Here is a 22570-nt window from a genome sequence, read left to right on the forward strand (position 1 = left end):
AACCAATGCAATACTGAGGATACAACACTTCTCACTGCATGGAAAATAGCCGACATCATACCAATAGAAAAGTCAAGAAACAATCCATAACTCCCGGAAAGCTACCGTCCGATAAGCCTGCTTTCCAATCTAAGAAAGATTGGTGAAAAAGTCATCCTCTCAAGACTACGAAAAATCAGACCAATTAGCCGTGTACAAAGCACAGTGCAACAAATACTCCGACTAGTGGAGCATATCACTCAAGGATACAACTGAACCTTCACACAGCTGCAGTCTTTCTGGATATTTCCAAAGCCTTTAACAAGGCATGGCATCAAGGATTACTCTACAAACCCATTCAGGCCAACATTCCAACAAAGCTTACCCATCTAATAAAATCATACCTCACTGACAGATCCACGCAGATAAAAATAAATGGCTCCATCTCAACTAGGCGCCAAATCCTGGCAGGAGTACCACAGGGATCCCTGTTGGCTCCTTTACTTTTCACAATCTACATGGCCGACATTCCACAGACCTGAGGACTACCATCACAGTCTTATATATCTGGGGTTCCAGTTTCCCTTTGGATGATCTTGGACGCCGCATGGTTCGTCAGAAACACGTAGATCCACAGAGAAACTGGAACCCCAGATATCCGTTCTCTCCTTCATGACCATGCGGAAAAGTTCTTCAGCAAGGCACACTCTCAACCCAACCCACTAATCAGACAAGCTTCCAGTTATAGTGAACATGACTATCACAAACATAAAAGACCCAAGGCAATCCTGCTCTCAGTAGAACAGAGCTAATTCCATAGTTCACATAGTGCGAGCATAAGGCTCACAACCAGGGCCAGCAGAAGTGGGCATGCAGAGCATGTGGGCGCCGCTACGAAGGGGGTACAGGTCATAAGTTCATTTTTAAGAAACAATATTTTTATCATAAAAACAAAAAAATTCTTAGAATGATCAATATTAAAATAAATAAGGCCGGATACACCGAATAAAAATTTTTAAAAAATTGTATATTGCCGGCTGTTTACAATTTTGCAGCGAGAGCAGGCTAAATGCTTGCCTCCAGAATCTAAAGTGAAACGGTGAATGGTTTTTATGTGCAGAAACGAATTTTCGTACAAAATATTTGTTGCTACGTAACCAGTCATATGGTACTGTAAAAACTCTATTGTAGCTTAAATATTCCAAAGCACATTGCATTCGACTGTTTACTTCGGTTAAGTCCCATGTGAATATTGTAAAAATAAACTTTGTCTCTGTATAGTTTGTTTTAGATGTTATTGTAAATAACACTCTGGACGTTAACTGCATATACTACTTTAATAAGAATATGTTAAAGTGTTAAAAACAAAAGGCAATGTTTATATCGCCAAAGCTGCATGTAATAGATCTACATGGCGGCATTAGAAAGATTGTTATTAAAATTTGTTCGTATGAGAAAAGCTTGCAGGCTCTAAGTGTAAACATCTGCTAAGTCAGTCAGAAAAGTTTAAACAACTTTCCGATGGTCGGCAACTTACAATTAAAAGAAAGCGGAGGAGAACAAAAGGCGTGCCGAACTTGAAACTTAAGATGAAAGAATCATACTGATTCTTTGGGGGGTTGCCAAACTTCATGCAAGATTTCAGAGGAGGTATAATAAAAAGGGACTGAAGCAAACAGAAGGGGGCTGCACAAATCCAGAGATTGCTGCAGAAGTAGAGGGGGGGGGCTGGTTCCAGAGACATCCACAGAGAGACTGGAGAGGCTGTCCGGTTCCAGACATTGCTAAAGCTGCCTGGTCCCAGACGTTGCCGAAGAGAGACAGAGCTGCTCGATTCCAGACATCGTCAGAGAGCATCCCAGATCCAGACGTTGGTTAAGAGAGGAGTTTTCTGCTTCCAGAAAAGAGCTTCTTGGTTCGAGACGTCGCTAGAAAGAAACGACTTCTAGGCCACACAGACAGGGCTTTCAAATTGCCGAAAGGAGAAGTCCCAAACGCCGTAGAAGAGAAAAGTTTCCAGTCCAGAGATATCCTGATTGACAGTTGACAACAGTTTCATTTTTCTTTGAGGCGGCAATTCAAGCTACTTGAGTCAGCAGTCGTCCAGGCATTTTCGGCGAGCCCAAGTAGAGGAGAAAAGGCGAAACAAATTTCCCGAAGTACCTTCACTCGTAAGTTTTTCTTTTCGCCGTGGGAGAATAACATTTTTCCAGAACTGTTCGAGTCCCGCTACATTCCCAATTGATATAGCCGAAGCCAAAATTCCAGATGAAGATCTGAGATGAAAGAATTGCCATAGAACTTTAGTGAAAGACTTTTGACTAATTGTGAGATACAGAGCCTTTGTGAGTTCAAAACTTTTATAGAATTCCTCTTATAGTTGTATTAGAAAGACTTTTAAGATATATGTTTAATAAGGTGAAGAAGTGTCCTTAAGAGAATCAATTGGCATATTAGAAGTTGATATCAAATTTGTAAAGATAACTTAACAGAGAGATTTAGGTAACCTCTTTGGGGTAAGCCTGGAGTTTAATAAGTAAAATTTGTAAACTGAGAGTAGATAACGTTTTGTGTTAAAGAAAGTATTTTAAAGTTGAAGAAAAAGGTTCTAAATTTTGCTATAGAGTTTTTATATAAGGATAGAGAAAGCAATCTCCTTAATGTTTAAATTCGTGTACATTTCATAGTAATGTAAGTAAATAAATGTTATTTGACTTTCTTGTAAACATAGCACGTAATAATATAAACAAGAGAGATTCTGAGCGAGAGAAAATACATTAGAATAACGGAGAATAAAATATAAAGTAAAGAAAAAAGACATCAAGTAATTAATAGAAATTACAAGTATACAAAGTTAAAATAATAATAAAATTTTACAATGTCGCATTAATGACAGGATAGCAACAGTAGATTTACAACAGTACGCATCTCAATGGGCTACTGACAGTAGCGCAGTGAAACTATCGTTTCGTCTCTGTGTCATGTTGTGTAATAATTTCTTGTGGGTATAAAATAGAAATGGAATCAAAAATTTAAAAAAAAAGTTATCCGGTGCACAAAATCGTAAGCGTCATGCTAAGAAAGAAGCAGATATTAAGAAACAAACTGGGGCCCTTAATAAATTTGTTAAAATATTAAAATATCCTGATGCAGATTGTAACCAACTCGATACATCAGAAATCAGAGTTGACGAACCGTGCACATCATCATCTATGTGAAAAACAGTTAGGAGAAGATTTAGTTGTAGTTGACCACGAAACTAACACATTGTTAGGCTCTGTAAATTTAGAAGATCCATGTGAATGGGGAAATAGTGATGAAAAATTACGAGTTGTTTTAATTGAAATGGGGCCTGTTCAAAAGAAAAATATAATATATCCCAGAGATACATATGGTCGTAAATTTGACGACATGTATTATAATAGAAAAATGGAAAACGGGGAGCTCGTGCCAAGAACATGGCTCATTTATTCCGAAACTTTAAATTCTGTTTTTTGCTTTTGTTGCAAACGTTTCGCACCTACTGAATCAAGTAGTCTTGTAGAAGGTTATAACGATTGGAGAAATGTAAGTACAACTTAGCATAGACATGAGACTAGTTTATCTCACATGAAAAATTTCTTAAAATGGAAGGAACTTGATAAAAATTTAAAAAAACAAAACTAGTATTGATTGCCAAACTCAAAGCTTGTATGAAATGGAAAAGAAACATTGGACGAGTGTTTTAGAATGCTTGATTGAAATTATAAAATTCCTTGGTAACCAAAATTTAGCTTTCGCGGATCATCTTATAAATTATATGAAAGGAATAATGTTGGGCAATCCTTTTAAAGTTCGTAAAAAATTAACATTGAAACAGCCATCATGGGAAAGTAAAATTAATGCAATCCGCCCTCTACGATATGAGTTAGGAGAAATTTACGATGCACTTTTTGAAATTTTAAATAATGAAAATTTTAATAAAAGAAACTCAGCATGAAGTACAAACATTATGTGCTAAAATGAAGGACTACAAATTTATTTGTTCTCTTATAATTTGGCATGATTTACTTAACCGAATAAAGCCTGTGAGTAAAATGCTTCAAGACAAAAATATGAACATTACACTTGCTTTAGAATCTATCGAAAAACTTAAAAATATTCTTACAAGAGTATCGATCAGGTACAAATTTTAAAGAAGTTCTAAAAACAGCAAAAGAACTGAGTGAAGAGGTCGGATGGAGAACAAGAATTTAAAACTGGTACGGAAGTTCGACGACGAAAGAAGACACGACAATTGGACTACGAGCATCATGACAAAACGCCACAATGGCCAGAAGATAAATTTAGAGTGAATGTGTTTTATACACTTCTAGACATTGCAATGTGTTCATTAATAGAACGTTTTGAACAACTAAAAACATATTATGATAATTTCAATTTCTTGTATAGATTACTACAAATTAATAACGAAAAATTGTGACGATTTAGAGATTCTCTTGATGGACGGCGATAATAAAGACGTAAATGCAATAGAACTATATGACGAGTTATGTGCTTTCCGTGATATTTTTCAAAAGGATAATTTAAATATTCAAAACCCTTTCGATATTCTTAATTTTATTGTATCCAATAATTTATCTTTCCCTAACTTTTCAATTGCTTTAAGAATACTATTAACCTTACCTGTTAGTGTAGCGAGCGGTGAACGTTCCTTTTCCAAGTTGAAATTGATTAAAACCTACTTAAGAACAAGTATGTCACAAAAAAGGCTTGTTAGTTTGGCATTAATAGCTATTGAAAATGATATATGTGCGGAATTAGACGTTAAGACCATTATTCCTAATTTGGTGAACATGAAATCAAGAACCCTAAAATTTTAATAAAAAAATTTCAAGTATATTTATGTAATTTAATTTATTTTCTGTTATTCTGTAAAGATTTTATTTTTGAATACTTATATTAATAATAATAATAAATCAGCTGACGCCTTTTATTCCCTTATAGGGAGTAGGCGAGGCCTTTTAACCCTATCTAGCTTTTGAGACCGAGTGGCAGTTCAATCTCCACCGGTAGCCAATCAGAAATATTAATAAAATGTTCTAATTATTATTTCTGAATTCTTTTCTTATTTTCTCATCTATCTTGAGTTTCTTTCATTTCCCTAAAAGATAGTTCCACTTATAAAAATTATTAAAAAATTTTTACGACTTACTAAGAATTTAGTAAAACGCAAGAATTTTTTAAACTTTAGTTCAAATAAATTTTAACTTTAATTAAAATTCATTTTAATTTTGTTAGCGATTCGGGTCGGTGAGAAGGCTATAATCCCTGTTTCATTATATTCAACAATTAAAGTGAAGTGGCTTTATCAAAATTTGCTTTAACTTTTGAGAATTTTTTGAATATTCGGGTTTTTAATGATTATCCTGCCTAGTCAACACCCCCGGTTCGTTACATTTAGCGAACCAACGTGTGGCTGTTCTGTCAAAATTTATTTAAGAAATTTCAAATAATTTAAATTTTTATTATCATAAAAGAACCACACACTCCTGGATCGTTACAGGGGCGGTTAGATAGACATTGCATGCGGGTGGCAAAGACCCTAGCGGCTGCTCTGCTCACAACCCCCCCCCCCCATCAAGCTTCTCGACACAGGCAAAGGGGAAAACAAAAAGCATTTTATGCTTCACCCAGCAAGCCAGTGACGTTGTTGACTTGGTGTGGTCTTAAATGATAAGTATACGCTTTCAAAAACCAAATGTTATCTTCTACTTAAAGATGTACGTTTTTAGTCTGGTGAAGACTCAAAGGCAGTATGACCTCGGTAGGTATCGAATCTTACTGGGAACGAACAGTACTTTGTGCCAGCCAGCTGTATATTACCCTATCCATACATTTTCTTTACAGATAACGGGGAATATAAAAAACATTTTTGCTTCATCCATCTAGCCCCCCCCCCCCAAAAAAAAAACTTGGTGTTGTAATTTTGATAACCGTCTTTCACCTAGTTTTCACGATGATTATGCGACGGATTTGACTGGAAGGATTTTGCCAATCGGATTCGTTCAGCGCAAGGTAAGCTTCTGGCTTTAATGCAACTTTCCCAGGCCTTAAATCACGGGTTGATTTAATTTATATAATTGCTACTACTTTGAGCGTTTTGCCAACGTTCAGTTTGGCTGGCAGTCCTTAGCGGCTACGGATAGACTGGACTTTTACGTGGACTTAAGCTGAAACAGTGCTTTCACACCTCATTTTCTCAAAATGAGCGACGCTGACGCCCTGGTAGAGTCACTAAACAGAGGGCTAGCCATAAACTTAAAAATCTACTTAAAAACTTAAAGGGTGACGACAATGCTCCAACAAAAGAGAAGCTGGACTTGGTGATCTCTTCCCCTCAGACTTCAGAAGTCCGAACGCGTAAGAAGCGAAAAACCACGGCCTCAGAACCACCAAAAGAGGGTGGAATGGAAGATGGCCCAGTTTCGGACTCCCCCCCCCCTCAGCCTCCATCAGAGAGAGAAGATATCTCCGATGATACTCCGCGAAAAACAAACATAGATGTCTCTTAGGGTCACCATGTCCAATCTAAAAATCTCATATCACCGCAAAAAATATCACCGACGGCGGCCATCACTGTGATGGGCTGTAGCCCACCACAGTGATGGCCTACCGAAAACTGACAGGAGAAATGAATGCCAGAGGCATTCAGTATCACACCCTCTCGCTCGGCTCAGAGAAAAATCTGAAGGTGATGCTCCAAAAAGTGTCTGAAAATATCCACGTCCTGATGGCGTAGATCAGCAGCCACTTCTGTGGCTGCTGATCTACGCCATCAGGACGTGCCATCCATCAATGTCAGCAGAATGGCCAAAAAAAGACAAGACTCCAATGCTACTAGTATTAGTTGTTGAGATCCATCAATCTTACAAACAAATTTATGACCTGACGTTAATCTGTGGACTTAAAATCAGCCCAGAACCCTTAAGGAAAAGGGCTTCAACAGGTCAGTGCCACAGATGCCAAAAATTTGGCCACGCCAAGAAAATGTGTAAGGCTGAGTTTAAATGTCTAAAATGTGGGGACACCCACCCAACCAATATTTGTACGAAGCAGAAAACCACCCCGGCTAAATGTACCAACTGCGATGGCCCACACACAGCCAAATACAGAGGATGTATTTAAAACCTAAAAATAGAAGATCGGAGACAGACAGATACTCTTCCTCTCTCAGCTCCACAGCCTCTCAATGACCAGCAAAAATTGTCAGAAGCCCATCTGCTGCAGTCAGAGGCCTTTAACAACAACTCAACAACGACAGACAAGGACATATGCGGATGTAGTCCGTTCTAAAACAGATAACTCATGAACAGGATCAGCCAGTATCACACACAAACCTGACAGCTATCATCACCTCTTCTCTGCCAAATATGCTACTAGACTTCAGTAGAACCAACCCTACACCATCCTATACTAAAAGATTCCTAAAGGATACACAAACCATCCTCACAGCACTCATTCATGAACAAGAATAAACTAAATCCAGACTCTTTGCAGATTATCGCATGGAACGCGAACGGCCTCAGAAATAAGGTCTTGGAGCTCCAAGAGTTCACCCAAAGACATCAGCCGGATGTGGTTTTGATAAGTGAAACGCTTATGAGATCATCGGAAAACCCCAAAATCAGGGGATATCATCTGTACAGAACTGACAGGGTGACAGACAGAGGCGGTGGCACTGCCATTTTCATCAAGAATTACATTAGTCATCACTCAGTAAATATACCACCTACCACTAATCTTGAGGTCACAGGTATAGAGGTTCTCACGAGCTCGGCTAGTAGACTAAAAATCTATGCAGCATACAATCCTTCATTAAAATTATTACTGTCCTCGGATTTAGACGCCATCTTGGGCATCAGAGAGCCTGTTATCATTGCCGGCGACTTAAACGCCAAGCATCCTTCCTGGAACAGTCGAACTACCAATAAAAACGGCCACATACTTGCTAACTAGACAGGATCCAACAACGCGGTAGTGGCAGGTCCCACTGAACCTGCCCATCATAATACGTATGGCACGGCTGATGTCTTGGACATAGTCATACTGCAGAATGTGAGACTCCAGTACAGTTTAATGACACTAAATGATCTTTCATCGGATCATAATCCAATACCGCTCCAGTTCGGAAACCAAGAAAAACTGTCCCCCCCCCCCACACTCATCATATCATGGGAAAGGTTGACCAAAGTACTCCCGAAATATATTGGCCCTGTTCCGCTTATGAAATCCAAAGAAGAAATTGAAACAGCTGTTAAAGACCTGACCGAACAAATTAACACAGAATTTACCACAACTGCTCTCAGGCCAGGCCCAATCACTTGCCAGAAGATATCATGAACCTGATCAAGGAGAAAAATAAGGCTAGAAAAAGGTTTCACAATACCCTCATACAACAAGACAAACGAATCCTGGATAGGCAGTGATTCTGCAGTGAGAGATACCCTTAATGCACATAGAAATCAACTTTGGGAAGAGATATCGATCACTCCACGTGGAATCTAATCAGAAAGATCAAAAACAAATCTCTTCCCCTTCTCCAAACAGATCTAGACCTCATCCACACCAATGCAGATAAAGCCGAAGCAATAGCAGAAAACTTAGATAAGCAATGTAAACCCTCATATGAATATCTAGACTTCAATCACATCTACAAGATCCATCGACATTCAAGATGTTCATTAAAATCTTCTCTAACCAGTTCCAATCAAATTGCACCCACATCACCAGCAGAAATATAAGATATAATCAAGAAATTAAAAAAACAAAAAGACTCCTGGACCTCATGGCATCACCAACAAGGTGATTAAGCTGCTGCCTCGTATAGCTATTGTACATCTGACCAACATATCGATCCTCCGTTTCAAACATGTTCCTTCCTGTTGGAAGGTTGCGGATATAATTCCAATCCATAAGACTGGAAAAGACCCGCACCTGCCTCAAAATTATCGACCAATCAGCCTAATTTCAAATTTGGGTAAAATCGCTGAAAACGTCATTCTTACCATACTACAAGCCTCGGTACACAAATTAAACAATCTTCCTAAGGACAGTTTGGGTTTCGTCAATTCCATAGTACCACACAACAGATACACATCGAATACATCTCCGCGGGATTCAATTGGCATCAATGCACTGGGGAAGTTTTCCTTGACATAGCCAGTGCATTTGATGAAATTTGGCATTACGGACTCCTACATAAACTGATCTCAACTGGAATACCATTGGAAATGGTTCACCTAATTAAATCATACCTTTTTTGACAAGCGTATGCAAATCAAGATCAACGGTACAGTATCAGCACAGAAACATATCTTGGCTGGAGTCCCACAAGGATCCTTACTAGCACCGATTCTGTTTTCCATATACATGTGCGATATCCCGCAAAATCCATTGTCATCTATCATGGCTCTCTACGCGGATGATACAGCACTATTAGCTAGATCTCTACAGTCACATCTTGCCATCAAAAAACTGCAAGAAAACCCACTACTGATTGAAAAATGGTTCTCTAAATGGAGACTGCAAATGAATCCCCAGAAGACCGATACTTCCTAAAAGTGACATCTTCTTGTTTAACACAAAATTCCCGTGGCAAACAAGGTATTTGACTTCTGTTTGCCAATGGTGTACTAATGGATAGAAGGCTAACTTTCAGCTGCCATACCAAGGCTGTCTGTGTAAAGGCATCAAAAGCCATTGCCCAACTCTATCCTCTAATCAACAGGAACAGTAAACTAAACTGATCTGAGTTTAGTTTACTGTTTAGCATCTGAGAATTTGACTGTAATGAATATGACTATGTTGCCACCTATTGGTGAGAGTGATCATAAGGTCTTGACCTGGGAGGTGGCTAAAAGTGTTGAATTTTCGATTAAGACAGGGTATATGTGGAATTACCGTGCTGGCAAGTATGATAAGTTAGGAGATTGCTTGGATCAGTGACATAGCATGTAAAACTGCAAGGGATGGATGTCGATAGAGCATGGGAAGTGGTCAAGGAGCATTTACAGGAGGTTATGGCTGAGTGTATACCTAGGGTACGAATAGTAAAACAAGTAGGGGATAAATGGATGAATAACACCATTAAGATTCAGCTGTAAAAAAAAAGAAACAACTATGGAGAAAATTTAAAGAGAAAGGTGACCTGCAGGCATATGAACGGTATAAAGCGCAGGCCAGAAGGGTAACGAGTGTGGTAAAAAAAGCAAAAGCGTATTATGAAAGGAAACAAGCTATGCAAGCTAAAGAAAATCCCAAATAGTCCTTTCAATATGCTGCAAGCAAAAAAAAAAAAAAATTGTACACGGCAGAATGATTTTAAGGAATGCCGATGGTAAGGAGGTCACTGAATTAGTCGATATAGTGGAATTACTGAGCGAGCACTTTGCAAGAGTATATCATCCAGGTGGTGACATTGAAAAAATGAAGAAACCATTAGTTTATACGGGAATTGTTATGAATGAAGTGGAGGTGAATAGTCTATTACAGAACCTTAATGTGAATACATCTGTGGGATTGGATGGTATACCGGCACGGGTCTTGCGTGAAGCGGCTAAAGAATTATCAGTGCCCTTGACCATGCTGTTTAATCTGAGTCTCGGGTCTGGTTTAGTACCGAAGGTGTGGAAAGAGGGGAAAATAGTTCCACTGCATAAAGGAGGATCCAAGATTACTGTTGCAAATTACCGACCGATCAGCATATCAGGATGAGTTGTCAAGGTCTTGGAGAAAGTAGTCAAGGGAAAAATACAGGAATGGATTGATGAAAATGAGATACTGTATGGGGGACAGCATGACTTTCCGAAGGGTAGATTATGCCTCAGTAACTTGCTCAAGTTTTATAACACAGTGACAGCTGAACTGGATAAGGGTAATGGATTTACAGTGATACTGCTGGACCTGGCTAAGGCCTTTAACAGGATACCACATGGAATTCTAATCCGTAAACTGCAACATATGGGAATGTATATAGGGTTGTTGAGATTGATAGGTGGATGGTTGATGGAGAGATACCAGAGAGTAGTTTATTCAGGAGTAGAGTCCAAAAGACGGCATGTGACTAGTGGTGTGCCGCAGGGTTCTGTTCTTGGACCACTGCTGTTTAATTTGTTCATTAACGATATAAGAAAGGATCTGAGAGGAACGGTTCATTTGTTCGCTGATGATGCTAAGTTGGGTAGGGCAATTGAGAATGCAGAAGATGTCAAAATTTTGCAGGATGATTTGGATAGATTGGAGGTATGGGCTAAGGAGAATGGATGTCAATTTAATGTGGCAAAATGTAAGGTTATGCATTTTGGGGTGAAAAGATTAGCAGCAGTATACCACATTGGTGGAACTGTACTACAAGAGATTGATGAAGCCAGGGGCTTGGGAGTGTTCTTGGATAGGGAGTTGAAGTTTGGGGGCGACACATTGCAAAAGTGACTAAATCAGCTCATCAACTCACTTGGTTGTTGAAAAATACTTTTACGAGCAGAGACAAGCAGGTTATTGTACCTCTGTACCGAGCCTTGATAAGACCTCAACTCGACTACTGTGCCCAGATTTGGTCACCTAGGTTTCTTCTTGATGAAGAGGATCCAGAGGCGAGTGACCAAGATGATAGCAGGTCAATGGAATGAACCTTATGAGAACAGGTTGAAGATTTGTGGGTTGCAGAAATTGGTTGATAGGCGGAAAAGGGGAGATATGATTGAGACATTCAAATTGCTAAGGGTTTCTATGGGATTAATTCAGAGGATATTTTTGAGATCAGGACTGGTGGTGAAAGAACTAGGGGACACCTATGGAAGCTGGGCAAGAGTGTGGGTTAGCAAGTGTGTTAGAACTGGATTCTTTACTTTTAGAGTGGTAAATGAGTGGAATAAGCTGCCAGAGTCTGTTGTGGGTGCTATAACAGTGAGTTCAAGGCAAGGTATGATAGATACTGTGTGATTGTCGTATAGTTGTGTGGACATGATGTTTAGGGCCTCCCTCGATGAGTCTAAGGACTCCCTGGAGTCGTCCATAATAGTAATAAACACCAGAATCAAACTACTTATCTACAAACTGATGGTTCGTCCTATACTCACTTACCCGACTCCGCTGATATTCTCAAATTACAACGAGTGCAAAATAAATGTCTACGAATGATCCTAAACGCTCCACGATTCGTCAGAAATGTGCAAATCCATCGGGACACAGATGTCCTCTATATTTACACTTTCCAGTAAACTATAGCAACAAAGTTCTTTTCAAAAGCATCTGTACACCCCAACAAACGGGTTCAGCCAGCTGAAAATTACGAAGCAACGGATTACTTCAAAACATAAAAAACCAAAGGCCATCTTAAACTCCAATTCTGATGTTTAATTTGCAAGCCCGCTCAGGGCAAGCGCTAATTAGCTCATACATTTTTCCACTCACTGTTTCCCTATCAGATAGCGGGGAATATGAAAAGCATTTTTGTTTCACCCTTTATGTTAAAAATGTTAATCGTTACTTGGTGTGGTTTGGAAAGCGGCAAATCATAATTATATCTCTCTTGGTATTTTTCTGTATTTACTGATCCAGGAAAAAAAAAAAAAAATATTACGTATTCATTAAATGTGTGCATAAACAACCGAACAGGTAAGCAGGTAATCATACAAGGAATACATCACCCATATGCAGATCGAATTCATCTAACAGTAACTTCTCCACACCACATATTAAATTTGCAATAAAATACAATCGATATAGCTTTCCAATTTTTAATAACCAGTCCACTAAAGACTGCAAACTTAGATTAATGGATGGGCTACTAATGGATCGTCAATAATACCAGAAATCAGCTGTAGGAGACCAAACATGATAATTTTATCTGGTTTGTCCGTTTTTAAAACTGAGATCTGAAAGAAGAAGGAGGGGGGGGGGAGATAAAATTAATTCATTGTTGGAGACTCATTACTAAATTTTAGGAAATCCCCGTGACCGTATTTCAAGAGAACTGGTCTTGGGTAAATTAGACGTTTTATTAAAATATGTCAAAATACCATAAATAGGTATAAATAAAGATTATGACTGGGATTTTCCAGTCGAATATTTTTCAAGGAGTTTATAAATTATGCACAACTTTACAATAAACAGAGCAAGCAGAGGTATTACGAAGATACCATAGAATTTCGAACTAAAATAGAAGTAGCAAACAATTCGCTGGCTGGCTGGCCAATGAACGTGTTTGATACTCTTGCGTAATTGGTAAACAATTATGTAATATTTAGCGATGGGTATCTGAACGTGAAGATGGATGGGTACTCATGTCTTTTATGGTGGGAGTTTATTTCAGCAGATTTTTTTGGTTGACCCTACCCGAAACTACGTTAGCCCATAAACCATTAATTACTACTGCGAATGGACTAAGGGTTAGATAATCTGGAAACGCTGCTCTAGCATCTACCGCATCAAAGACAAAACATCCAGCCCACCGTTGGGTAGGCTGGATGTTTTGTGAGCCGGTTGAGTGTAAAATAGGCTCTTGAACAAAACAGAATGCCACGTTTCTTGGATGCTGAGGTGGCTATTGACGTTATGTGTTTATGCCAGGAAAGACTGCAGGTAAACGTAAGTCTACGCAAAGAGATCTGATCTTCTCTGGTGATTTGTGTGACAGAGGGTAAGGATAAGTAAGCTGGGATCTCTTTAGCGCGAGTCTCGCCCCAATTGGAGGCGAGATTTGTCAAATGAGCAGGATGAGTTGAGAGAACCATCGTCTGCAAAAGCTATGGATGGAATTAGTGGTTATTGTGAGTAGGTCATTTATGTACAGGAGGAAAAGGAGTACGTGATAGGATATAGCCTTAAGGCACTCCAGTAACGGAGAAAAACAGGAGAGTTAGAAAAAACGTCAGTTTCAAACCTTGGGAGGCAATGGATATTTTAGCTCCTTAATTCAATAAGGAAAACACGTAATAATAATGTTAATAATTATATATATATATATATATATATATATATATATATATATATATATATATATATATATCAGAAGCATCGAAAGAAAAAAAATATATGATATAATATTCCTATATTGCAATGATCTCTCCAGTTCAGCTAGAAAGATAAATGCATCATTCTAGTTGTATACTAGTCTTTTAGGGCACATGCAGCGCCGTAAAATATCGCTCATGTCGTCTCTCTTCCCTCCCCCAATTTAAAAATATATTTACGAGGTAGGTTGGGCTTGAATGCAAAACATTTAAAAGTAACGGTGTCCACCTTACCACTTTGCTACGACACCTCGCTAGTTCATAAACATACTCTGACCATTTTGTCACAACCTTCTGTTGCTATGGAAACATGCATTACTACATCCTAATTTCGCAAATAAAAGAAAAAGATTTTATTATATAGAGTGAGATATCGAAGGTGTTTCAAACAATAATGATGACACATCGCGTGCGGGATATGTGAACAGAGAGTTGGCTTCTGTTTCGACATACCACCACGAGATGGTATTACATACGCACCGTACACGCGTATCAAGGGCAAGATGGCCGATTGTAAACATGTTCATAGTGTAGGTGCGTGGAGTAAAACAATTCGCAAGTTGAAGCAAATCATGACAACAAACACACACACAAAAAAAAACTAAGTTCTTCTGATGATCTTAAAAGAACTGGCAGACGGACTGAGTCCTTGACTCTTTATCCCGTCATCTAAATGAAGAAAATCTGTGTGGATGGAGTGTTATTGAGCTAAAGCTCAAGTCATGGCTGGATAACGGCAATAGCCGAGCCTCAGTTAAAACTTCATTGGCTACAGCATTGCCATTTGTTACCCTGGAAGTCCTAAAAAACTTCTCACTTTTCTTCTGATGTCCTTATAAGGACTGGCTTAAAGGGGCGAAGCAAGAATGCTTTTCATCTGCCCCGTTATCTGGGAGAGGACAGTGTAGGGATAAGGTGTTATTAAGCTATTAAAGCTCTGATCATGGCAAGAGGGTAACAGCAATAGCCGAGCCTCAGTTAAAACTTCATTGGTTACAGCATTGCCATGTTTGGATAAAATATGGATAAAAACTAAATGAATAGATTTTAAAAAATTATCATTGCAGTGATTATAACAATCATGAAACTCATAATTATCTTTATTCAAAATGTTATATCAACTAGAAATATCAGTGACATAATAATATAAAAACAACAGAAAAACTGCCATATTTAATCCTTCATACAAAAAATCAGCCAAAGAACACACGCGATTTACAACGATTATTATTATTGAGTGAGAGATGTTATCAGTAGATAGTGGATAACGGCGTTGTGTGTAGATGTGATTTAAGTAGTTAATAGACGCTGGTTGCGTGGAGTAGAATGCACTCCCGAGATGAGCCCTTGGAGATATAACCTAATAATAATAACAACACAGTCCAACACAATTTTTGCTGACTTTTATATGAGACTTGTTTTTTACTATATTTGGGTGCGCTGATTTCAAATATCAAACCTATTTTTCTCTAGAGAAAAATGGGTTTGATTTTTCCTCTATGGCATTTTCTTTTTGCTAATTTGTAAGTTTTTGATATTTTTAAGGAGGCAGTACTATTTAGAGGATCAAAAAAATCGATTTTTTTAATATTATTTTCTAAAAGTATGTACTTTTAAAAATCTGTTCCTAACTTTTTATCAAGAAATTAGAAAAATTCCCGAAGATATAGCCTATTATTCAAAGCGGTGCGCAGATCAGAATCGGAGCGCTCCCTGCGCTCGCTTGTTAGTAAACGAATAAATGCGTAAGAACCTGCAACGGCACGTACTGGCGCTTTAAATGCGAGAGAGGCCGATAATTAGATACATAACTACTTAACAATATTCATTAAAAATTACAAGAATATTTGTAAAAAAAATAACAATTTTACTTACACGAGTTTCAGGGAATAAATTTTTGTTTGTAGCAATTTCTGCTGTGTTCTGTTTTGGCAATCCCTTTGAATACTCCAACAGTAGTCGGCCATCATGTGAGAATCCCATCTTCCTTGGTACCGATCTTCCATAGTTTTTAAGTCTTGATGAAATCTTTCGCCTTGTTCATCGCTTACAGCACCTAAATTCTCGGGAAATCTATCAAGATGACTGTATAGGAAATGAAGCTCTATGCTCATGTTGCAACCTAGGCGCTGGAAATTTTCAAGCATTGTTTCCACTAGATCTTTGTAATTGCACGCTTTTTTGTTTCCAAGAAAATTATTCGCAACCATCGTAAATGAAGTCCAGGCCTCTTTCTCAATTTCGTTCATAGAGTTGATGAAATTTGGGTCTCTCATTAAAGTTCTAATTTGCGGTTCATCAAATACACCGGCTTTAATTTTTTCATAACTAAGTCGTGAAAATTTTTCACATATGTATTGGAAACAGTCACCTTGTAAATCTAAAGCTTTAACATACTGCTTCATAAGACCTAGTTTGATGTGTAGAGGTGAAAAAATGATTTTTTTCTCTGTCAATTAAAGGTTGATTTATAACATTCTGTTCTCCAACATTTAAGGATATTCTAAGAGGCCAATGTTTCTGACTCCAGTGTTGGTTTCTAGCTCGACTATTCCAGAAGCATAGAAAACACGGAAACTTTGTATATCCTCTTTGAAAGCTAAGTAAAAAGACAATTCTTTGTCCGCTATGACGTATATAGCATTCATTTGTTTTAGGCAGTTGTCATCGCCTACTTTTCATCACCTAAATGTATTAGGTTATCAGATCGAGTGTCAGATCATAATCAGCAGAAATTTTTTTTTTTTTTGTTGGCCAGTGTAATTAATGTTTAACACTATCTGTAGACTGCTCTTTCACATATAGCCAACTTCAATTCTTACTGAAGGGTACGTATATTCTGAGGGAAGCTAGCCTAGATAATGTGCTCATAATTTGTGAGACATAAATATAAATTTACTATAAATATAAATTTTACTAAAGAACAGCGAACCCTCTTATGTGAATTTACTAGCTATGCAGCTCAATAATGTTCCAGCGAGGAAATTCAATAGTAGTATATATATACGGAGTCTAGATCGTGCATTTGCTAGAATTTTAAGTAGAAACAAAATTCTAGAAATAGTCCCAAATCAATTTTTCGTGGACTCTTTCCAGTCGTTTTATTAAATCAAAATTTCAGGACAGTAAAATAAGAACACGATGAAGTCTCCCGGGAACTGATCGAAAGGGAACTTATACGGACAATATTTATTATAAGTTGATTGAAATATTAAACAATAAAATACAATATCCAAGGAAATTTATGCAAGGAAACGAAATTAAAGTAATACTCTCCAGAGCTATTCTTTTTCATTACCGAACAGTAGATATTATTACATTAATGGGCTATTTATCAATCAAAATTTAAACTGAAAGAATGATAATCAATACCTGAATAATATGATGAAATTCTTAAAAATGAGCCGAAGGAGATATTGCCCTCAGTCGGTTTAAAACTTATTTAAACGCTAAATTGGTTCCTCTCAAATAAACTTAAATTAGTTACAAACAAGGTAATTTTTAAGTTGGAAACTGCACATTAGTGATGAAGTTAATAAAATATTATTGTGGTGTGTAGAATTTAGTATTAGCATAGATTGTATATTTAGAAATGGCATAAATATTATATTTACAATTATAAAAATATAATTTAGTTACACCTGTATACATTATAAAAATATAATTTAGTTACACCTGTATACATTATAAAAATATAATTTAATTACACCTGTATACATTATATAAATATTTATGTTTTCAAACCGTTCTACGATATGGAATTATATATTAGGAAGTGATCTATCCATAGAAAGACACTTGGGAAATAAACCACAGAAACCTCTGCTTTATGCAGATTATTTTTGCAATGTACATTGAATATCACATTGCATATTCAATTCAAATAAGAATGAAACGAAGCGAAATCAGTACGAAAATATTTGATTAAAGAATATATTCTTTAATCAAATTTTAGAAATAAAGAATATAACCCTCTCTATAAATGAGAAAATATTCATTTCAATATTCAAATAACTATTTGAAAGTAACAGTAAGAGTTGATCAGAGAAATGTTTTGAGAGTCCCAAAACGAGGATATCTATAATAAGATATCTATAATCAAACTAACTTCGTGCATTGAATTTCATCTTTGAAAGTAATTATAACTTAGCATTACCTGAACATCAGGAAGCAGGACATATATGGCGCAGAGGGTGAAGCTTGACGCTTTTTACATTCCCTGTTGTCTGTTTCGGGAGCAGTGATGGGAGAGATTTGTGAGCTATTTTAGCTCGCCCTGAGTGGCCAGAAGTGGTTATTCGTCGTTGAGGGTTAGGATGGTTTTCGGTCTTTTGTTTCCAGTGGTCATTACCGTCCTAGTTTCCGGCTTGTTGTATTAGTTGGTTTGGATGCGAAGATGTCTTCATAAAGAATTTTTTCTGCTATGGAGCGTAGTAGTGGAGAGATGTAGGGGACATTTATGTCTCGGTGGCTCTGGGTGTTCCTGATGAACCACGGGGCGTCCAGTATCATTCGCAGGCACTTGTTCTGTAGTCTTTGTAGCTTGAGGATGTTTGTCTTGGAGGTATGGCTCTAGGCTGGGGAGGCGTATATAACTGTGAGACGGATCACTGTCTTGTACAGTTAGAATTTTGTTTCTTGAGCTTAGTTTTTAGAGTTGAACACGCTGTCCGAGCAGGACCAGAGAGGATCACGGGTATCATGTATTGGCGAATCATTACAGATGCTCACTCATAGGTCATGTGCGATACGCTCGTGTTGTGTGCTATTTTGCATCGAGTGTCCTTTGGGGGATGCTCGTCTTCTTGCGAAGAGTTCCGTTGTGCTTACCTGACCATCAGTCCTTATAAGGACTAGCTTAAGGGGGCGAAGCAAGAATGCTTTTTATCTTCCCCGTTATCTGTAGAGGACAGTGTAGGGATAAGGTGTTATTGAGCTATTAAAGCTCTGATCATGGCAGGAGGGTAACAGCAATAGCCGAGCCTCAGAACTCCATTGGCTACAGCATTGCCATCCATTACCCTCCTACCTGACCATCCTTATAGTCCTTATAAGGATTGGCTTAAAGGGGCGAAGCAAGAATGCTTTTCATCTTCCCCGTTATCTGTAGAGGATAAGGTGTTATTGAGCAATTAAAGCTCTTATCATGGCAGGAGGGTAACAGCAATAGCCGAGTCTCAGTTAGAACTTCATTGGCTACAGCATTGCCATCCATTACCCTCCAAGGGTATTGGACTGAATGAATCAATCACCGCATTTCACGGTCGATTGATTCAAGCACGGTACATTTATGATATTCTGAAAATGGTGTATTATTATATAAAATAAATTAACTAAAATTATTTAAAATTTAATAGTATAATAGTTATTTTACGTTTAATAAATATACATGCAAAACTATACTTAAACTTTTGTTTAAATTTTCAAGTTAAATTGATGATTTAATTTTCAACTTAATAGCAATAGTTCACCTGACATAATAGCAAAGTAGTTAACACTGAAGTACAGTAAATTCGTTCACCTATGTCAGAATAATTTGATGCGAGTAAGAGTGTTTGTTACTTTATATTTTTGAAACATTCTCATATTTTAAACTTCGTATAATCCTAAATGATATTTAAAATACGTTCAGTTTAAAATTCAAGCAGAGAGTTATTATTTGTTTATAATAGGAATAAACATTAGAGGATATAAAAAAATCTCACCTTTCAAGTTTTGGGGGATTGAAAATCCTGTGTCCAACATTTCCTGGTTTAGGGGACGACTGAGGCTGTGGGGGAAGCACCTCGGACGACGGAATTGTCGGTAGATGCGTAGGAGTTGTTCTCACCTTCTCTTGAAATTCACTCATGACCTTTTAGTCGGGAAACTGAACGAAAAGAGATAACTATTCGTAATAACCCTTTTGTTGTTGAGAGATAGACGGAGCTTTAAAGTGCCAAACACTCCTCGAGAAACGGCAGCTACTCCATCATCGGACGTGAGAAACAAAGGCACCTCTGTATATGTCAAGCTATTGTTTAGTGCGAAGAGACAACCTACGGAACACGCAGGTCACAAAACACCCTTGAAGACGTGCTCAACAAGAAGTTGTCTTGTACTGGCTCGTACAAACTTTATTAAGTTCAGTCTCTTGACCAGTGACAGGTTTGACTTCCTTAAATATACGGCAGAGTTAGGTGTGGTTCGGTATCCTTGGATGTTGTCCTTGTTTTCTGGTCATCTGCGCATAGACAACGACAACACCACTTTAGCTACGCACATGATGGGACTAAAATCTCATATTCCATGCAAACATAGGAAAATAACGTTACATAGCCAAGATAAAAGCACACACACACACACACAAAAAAAGTCACATAGACAAATTTCTTTCTCTCTGTTATTTATGGAGTTAGGCAGCGAAGGTAGAGTTTGTGAAAACAAGCTTACACTCAGTCAAAAGTGGAAAAGAATGAAAGATATAGACAAAGAAAAGTTCGTAGATTAATTTGTCGGAAAGGTAGGGATACTAACTGCATAACCCAGGTAATGTCGTCATCTCGAAATATTTCCCTTCTACCCTCACTAGTTGATCCTTGACGTCAGACTTCATTTTTGAGAATAATTGAAGGGATGCAGGTATTTTTTCATCATTTAATTAGTAATGTCTAAAGATAAAACGCAGTTAACACACTGCCATTGTGTACAAGACAGTACACACGAAACGTGAAGGCCTGAAGTGGTAAATACTGTTTTATTTTTATTTAATTTATTAATTACAAACCTAACACCTAGTTTTAGCTCGCTTCTTGGCCACCTCGTAGCACTGGAGGGATGCTGTAAGTTTTCGAATTTTTATGGATAGTTTTGATTTGAAAAGAATCAATGTAATTTATATAGTGAGATAAGTCTGGTGCAGACAAATTTCTTTAATAAACAGTTCATACGGCAATTGCATTAATTGAAATGACTTGTCTATTACATTAAATAGTATACTTTAAACAATTTCCTGTCAGATTACTGAATCTTTAGAGTATCGGTGACATGTCAAAAACTATCAGTTCGCACGTTAATAATAAATAAACTTCCAACAAATTCTTCCCCCCCTCCCCTGTACCTAGTTTTGTCCTCCCCTTATGAAGATATTGATGCCAATATCTTCAGTTAGGTCCGACCAGCGCTAACCGTTAATGTACTTAGCACAATTCTCCTTCTATTTAATAGTACTATTTTTTCCTTACCTTTATTGGTTTATTTATTTTTGTATTGATCATGCAATATTTTAGTAAATTCGGCTATTCTAAGAAAAATATAACGCAACGGTTGCATATTGTGGTTTACTCTTCAATAGTTTATATAAGAAAGAATTAAGAAAAGAAGACAGAAAGGTAAAAGGAATTTGTCAGGCATACACAGCACATATTCATGCACCACTTAAACAACCCATGTCATTTGAAACGCGTAATACGTCATCAAGTAACAAATAACGGCTGTCTCCAGAGTACAATATCGTTTTGTTTGGCCATCCCAAAATATGTTGACAAACAGAGACATATTTGTTTGTTAAAACCCAAAACACTTCAAGAGAAAAGATATATCAAATGTAAAATGTCTTCCCAAGTGGAACAGGAAACAGCCGTATTCAGTATACAGCATACTTTCCTAGTTATTTCACATGAGATTATTGGAAAAGAATCTACGAAAACGTCTTTTATGAAACTATATTAAAAATAATAATAATAAATAAAAAAATAAAAAAGCTACACTAGCAATTTTATACAATCTAAGAAATTCTTAATTATAAAATTATGAGTTTGTTGACTGCAAAATGCTATACTTATTTTTATTTCATTTTAAATGGATATATTTTAAAACTTGGTGACTGAATTGTTTACGTTACTGCGCATGATCATATGTCTAGACTTGTCGGACAATGTATTCATGAAATCTACTACAATTCTCATTGGTCATCTGCATGGTGATGTCATTCACCAAGCAGATGGCCAATTGGAATTGTGGTAGATTTCATTAATTGAAACTGGTGAAAACTGAAAAATAAAAGAAAATAAAGCAGAACTAACTAACATCCGTTTTTTTAAAAACAAACAAACAAACAAACAAACAAACAAACAAACAAACACCGGATGTTTAGTTAGTTCTGCTTTTTTTTTTCTTTTTTTTTTTTAATTTTCACAGTTTCCTTTTTTTTTTTTCTCCTAGAGTCATTTTTAATATATTAACAACATTCGGTAACTTAATATATTTCTGCTAATATTTCAAAACTTGTATTTATAAGGATTTCCATTTTAAAAGAATGCATAGTGTTTTACAACTTACAAATTTTTGTAAGTTGTAAAACACACAAAGAGAGAAACATAAACGTTCGCTTGTCTTTTAAAAATGTAACTTCGAAATTAACTACGAACGAATTCGTTAATTTATTCTTTGCTGACGTAGATCCAGAGAATCTAATTTCCGGAAGCAAATGTATTCACATTCAGAGATACAAAGAAACAGACAATCACTGCTCATATTAATGGAGCAATCGATAGATA

General features: G+C 37.1%; 1 protein-coding gene across 4 annotated transcripts in view; it reads right to left on the reverse strand.

Moving 5' to 3' along the window:
• LOC150105840 (tumor protein p53-inducible protein 11-like) overlaps positions 1-22570 on the reverse strand; it is a 223458-nt gene that overhangs the window by 70601 nt on the left and 130287 nt on the right. The window contains exon 2 of one of the 4 annotated variants that reach the window (XM_090393614.1): positions 19739-20256. The exons of the other annotated variants lie outside the window; for them this stretch is intronic. Coding sequence (XP_090249740.1) covers positions 19739-19884 — 146 coding nt within the window. The 5' untranslated portion in view covers positions 19885-20256. The remainder of the gene's footprint in view (positions 1-19738; positions 20257-22570) is intronic. 4 annotated transcript variants of the gene reach the window in all.

This window comes from Typopeltis vanoorti, chromosome 6 (assembly GCF_054136105.1).
Source record: "Typopeltis vanoorti isolate ZY-2024b chromosome 6, IOZ_Tvanoo_1.0, whole genome shotgun sequence".
Taxonomy (NCBI): domain Eukaryota; kingdom Metazoa; phylum Arthropoda; class Arachnida; order Uropygi; family Thelyphonidae; genus Typopeltis; species Typopeltis vanoorti.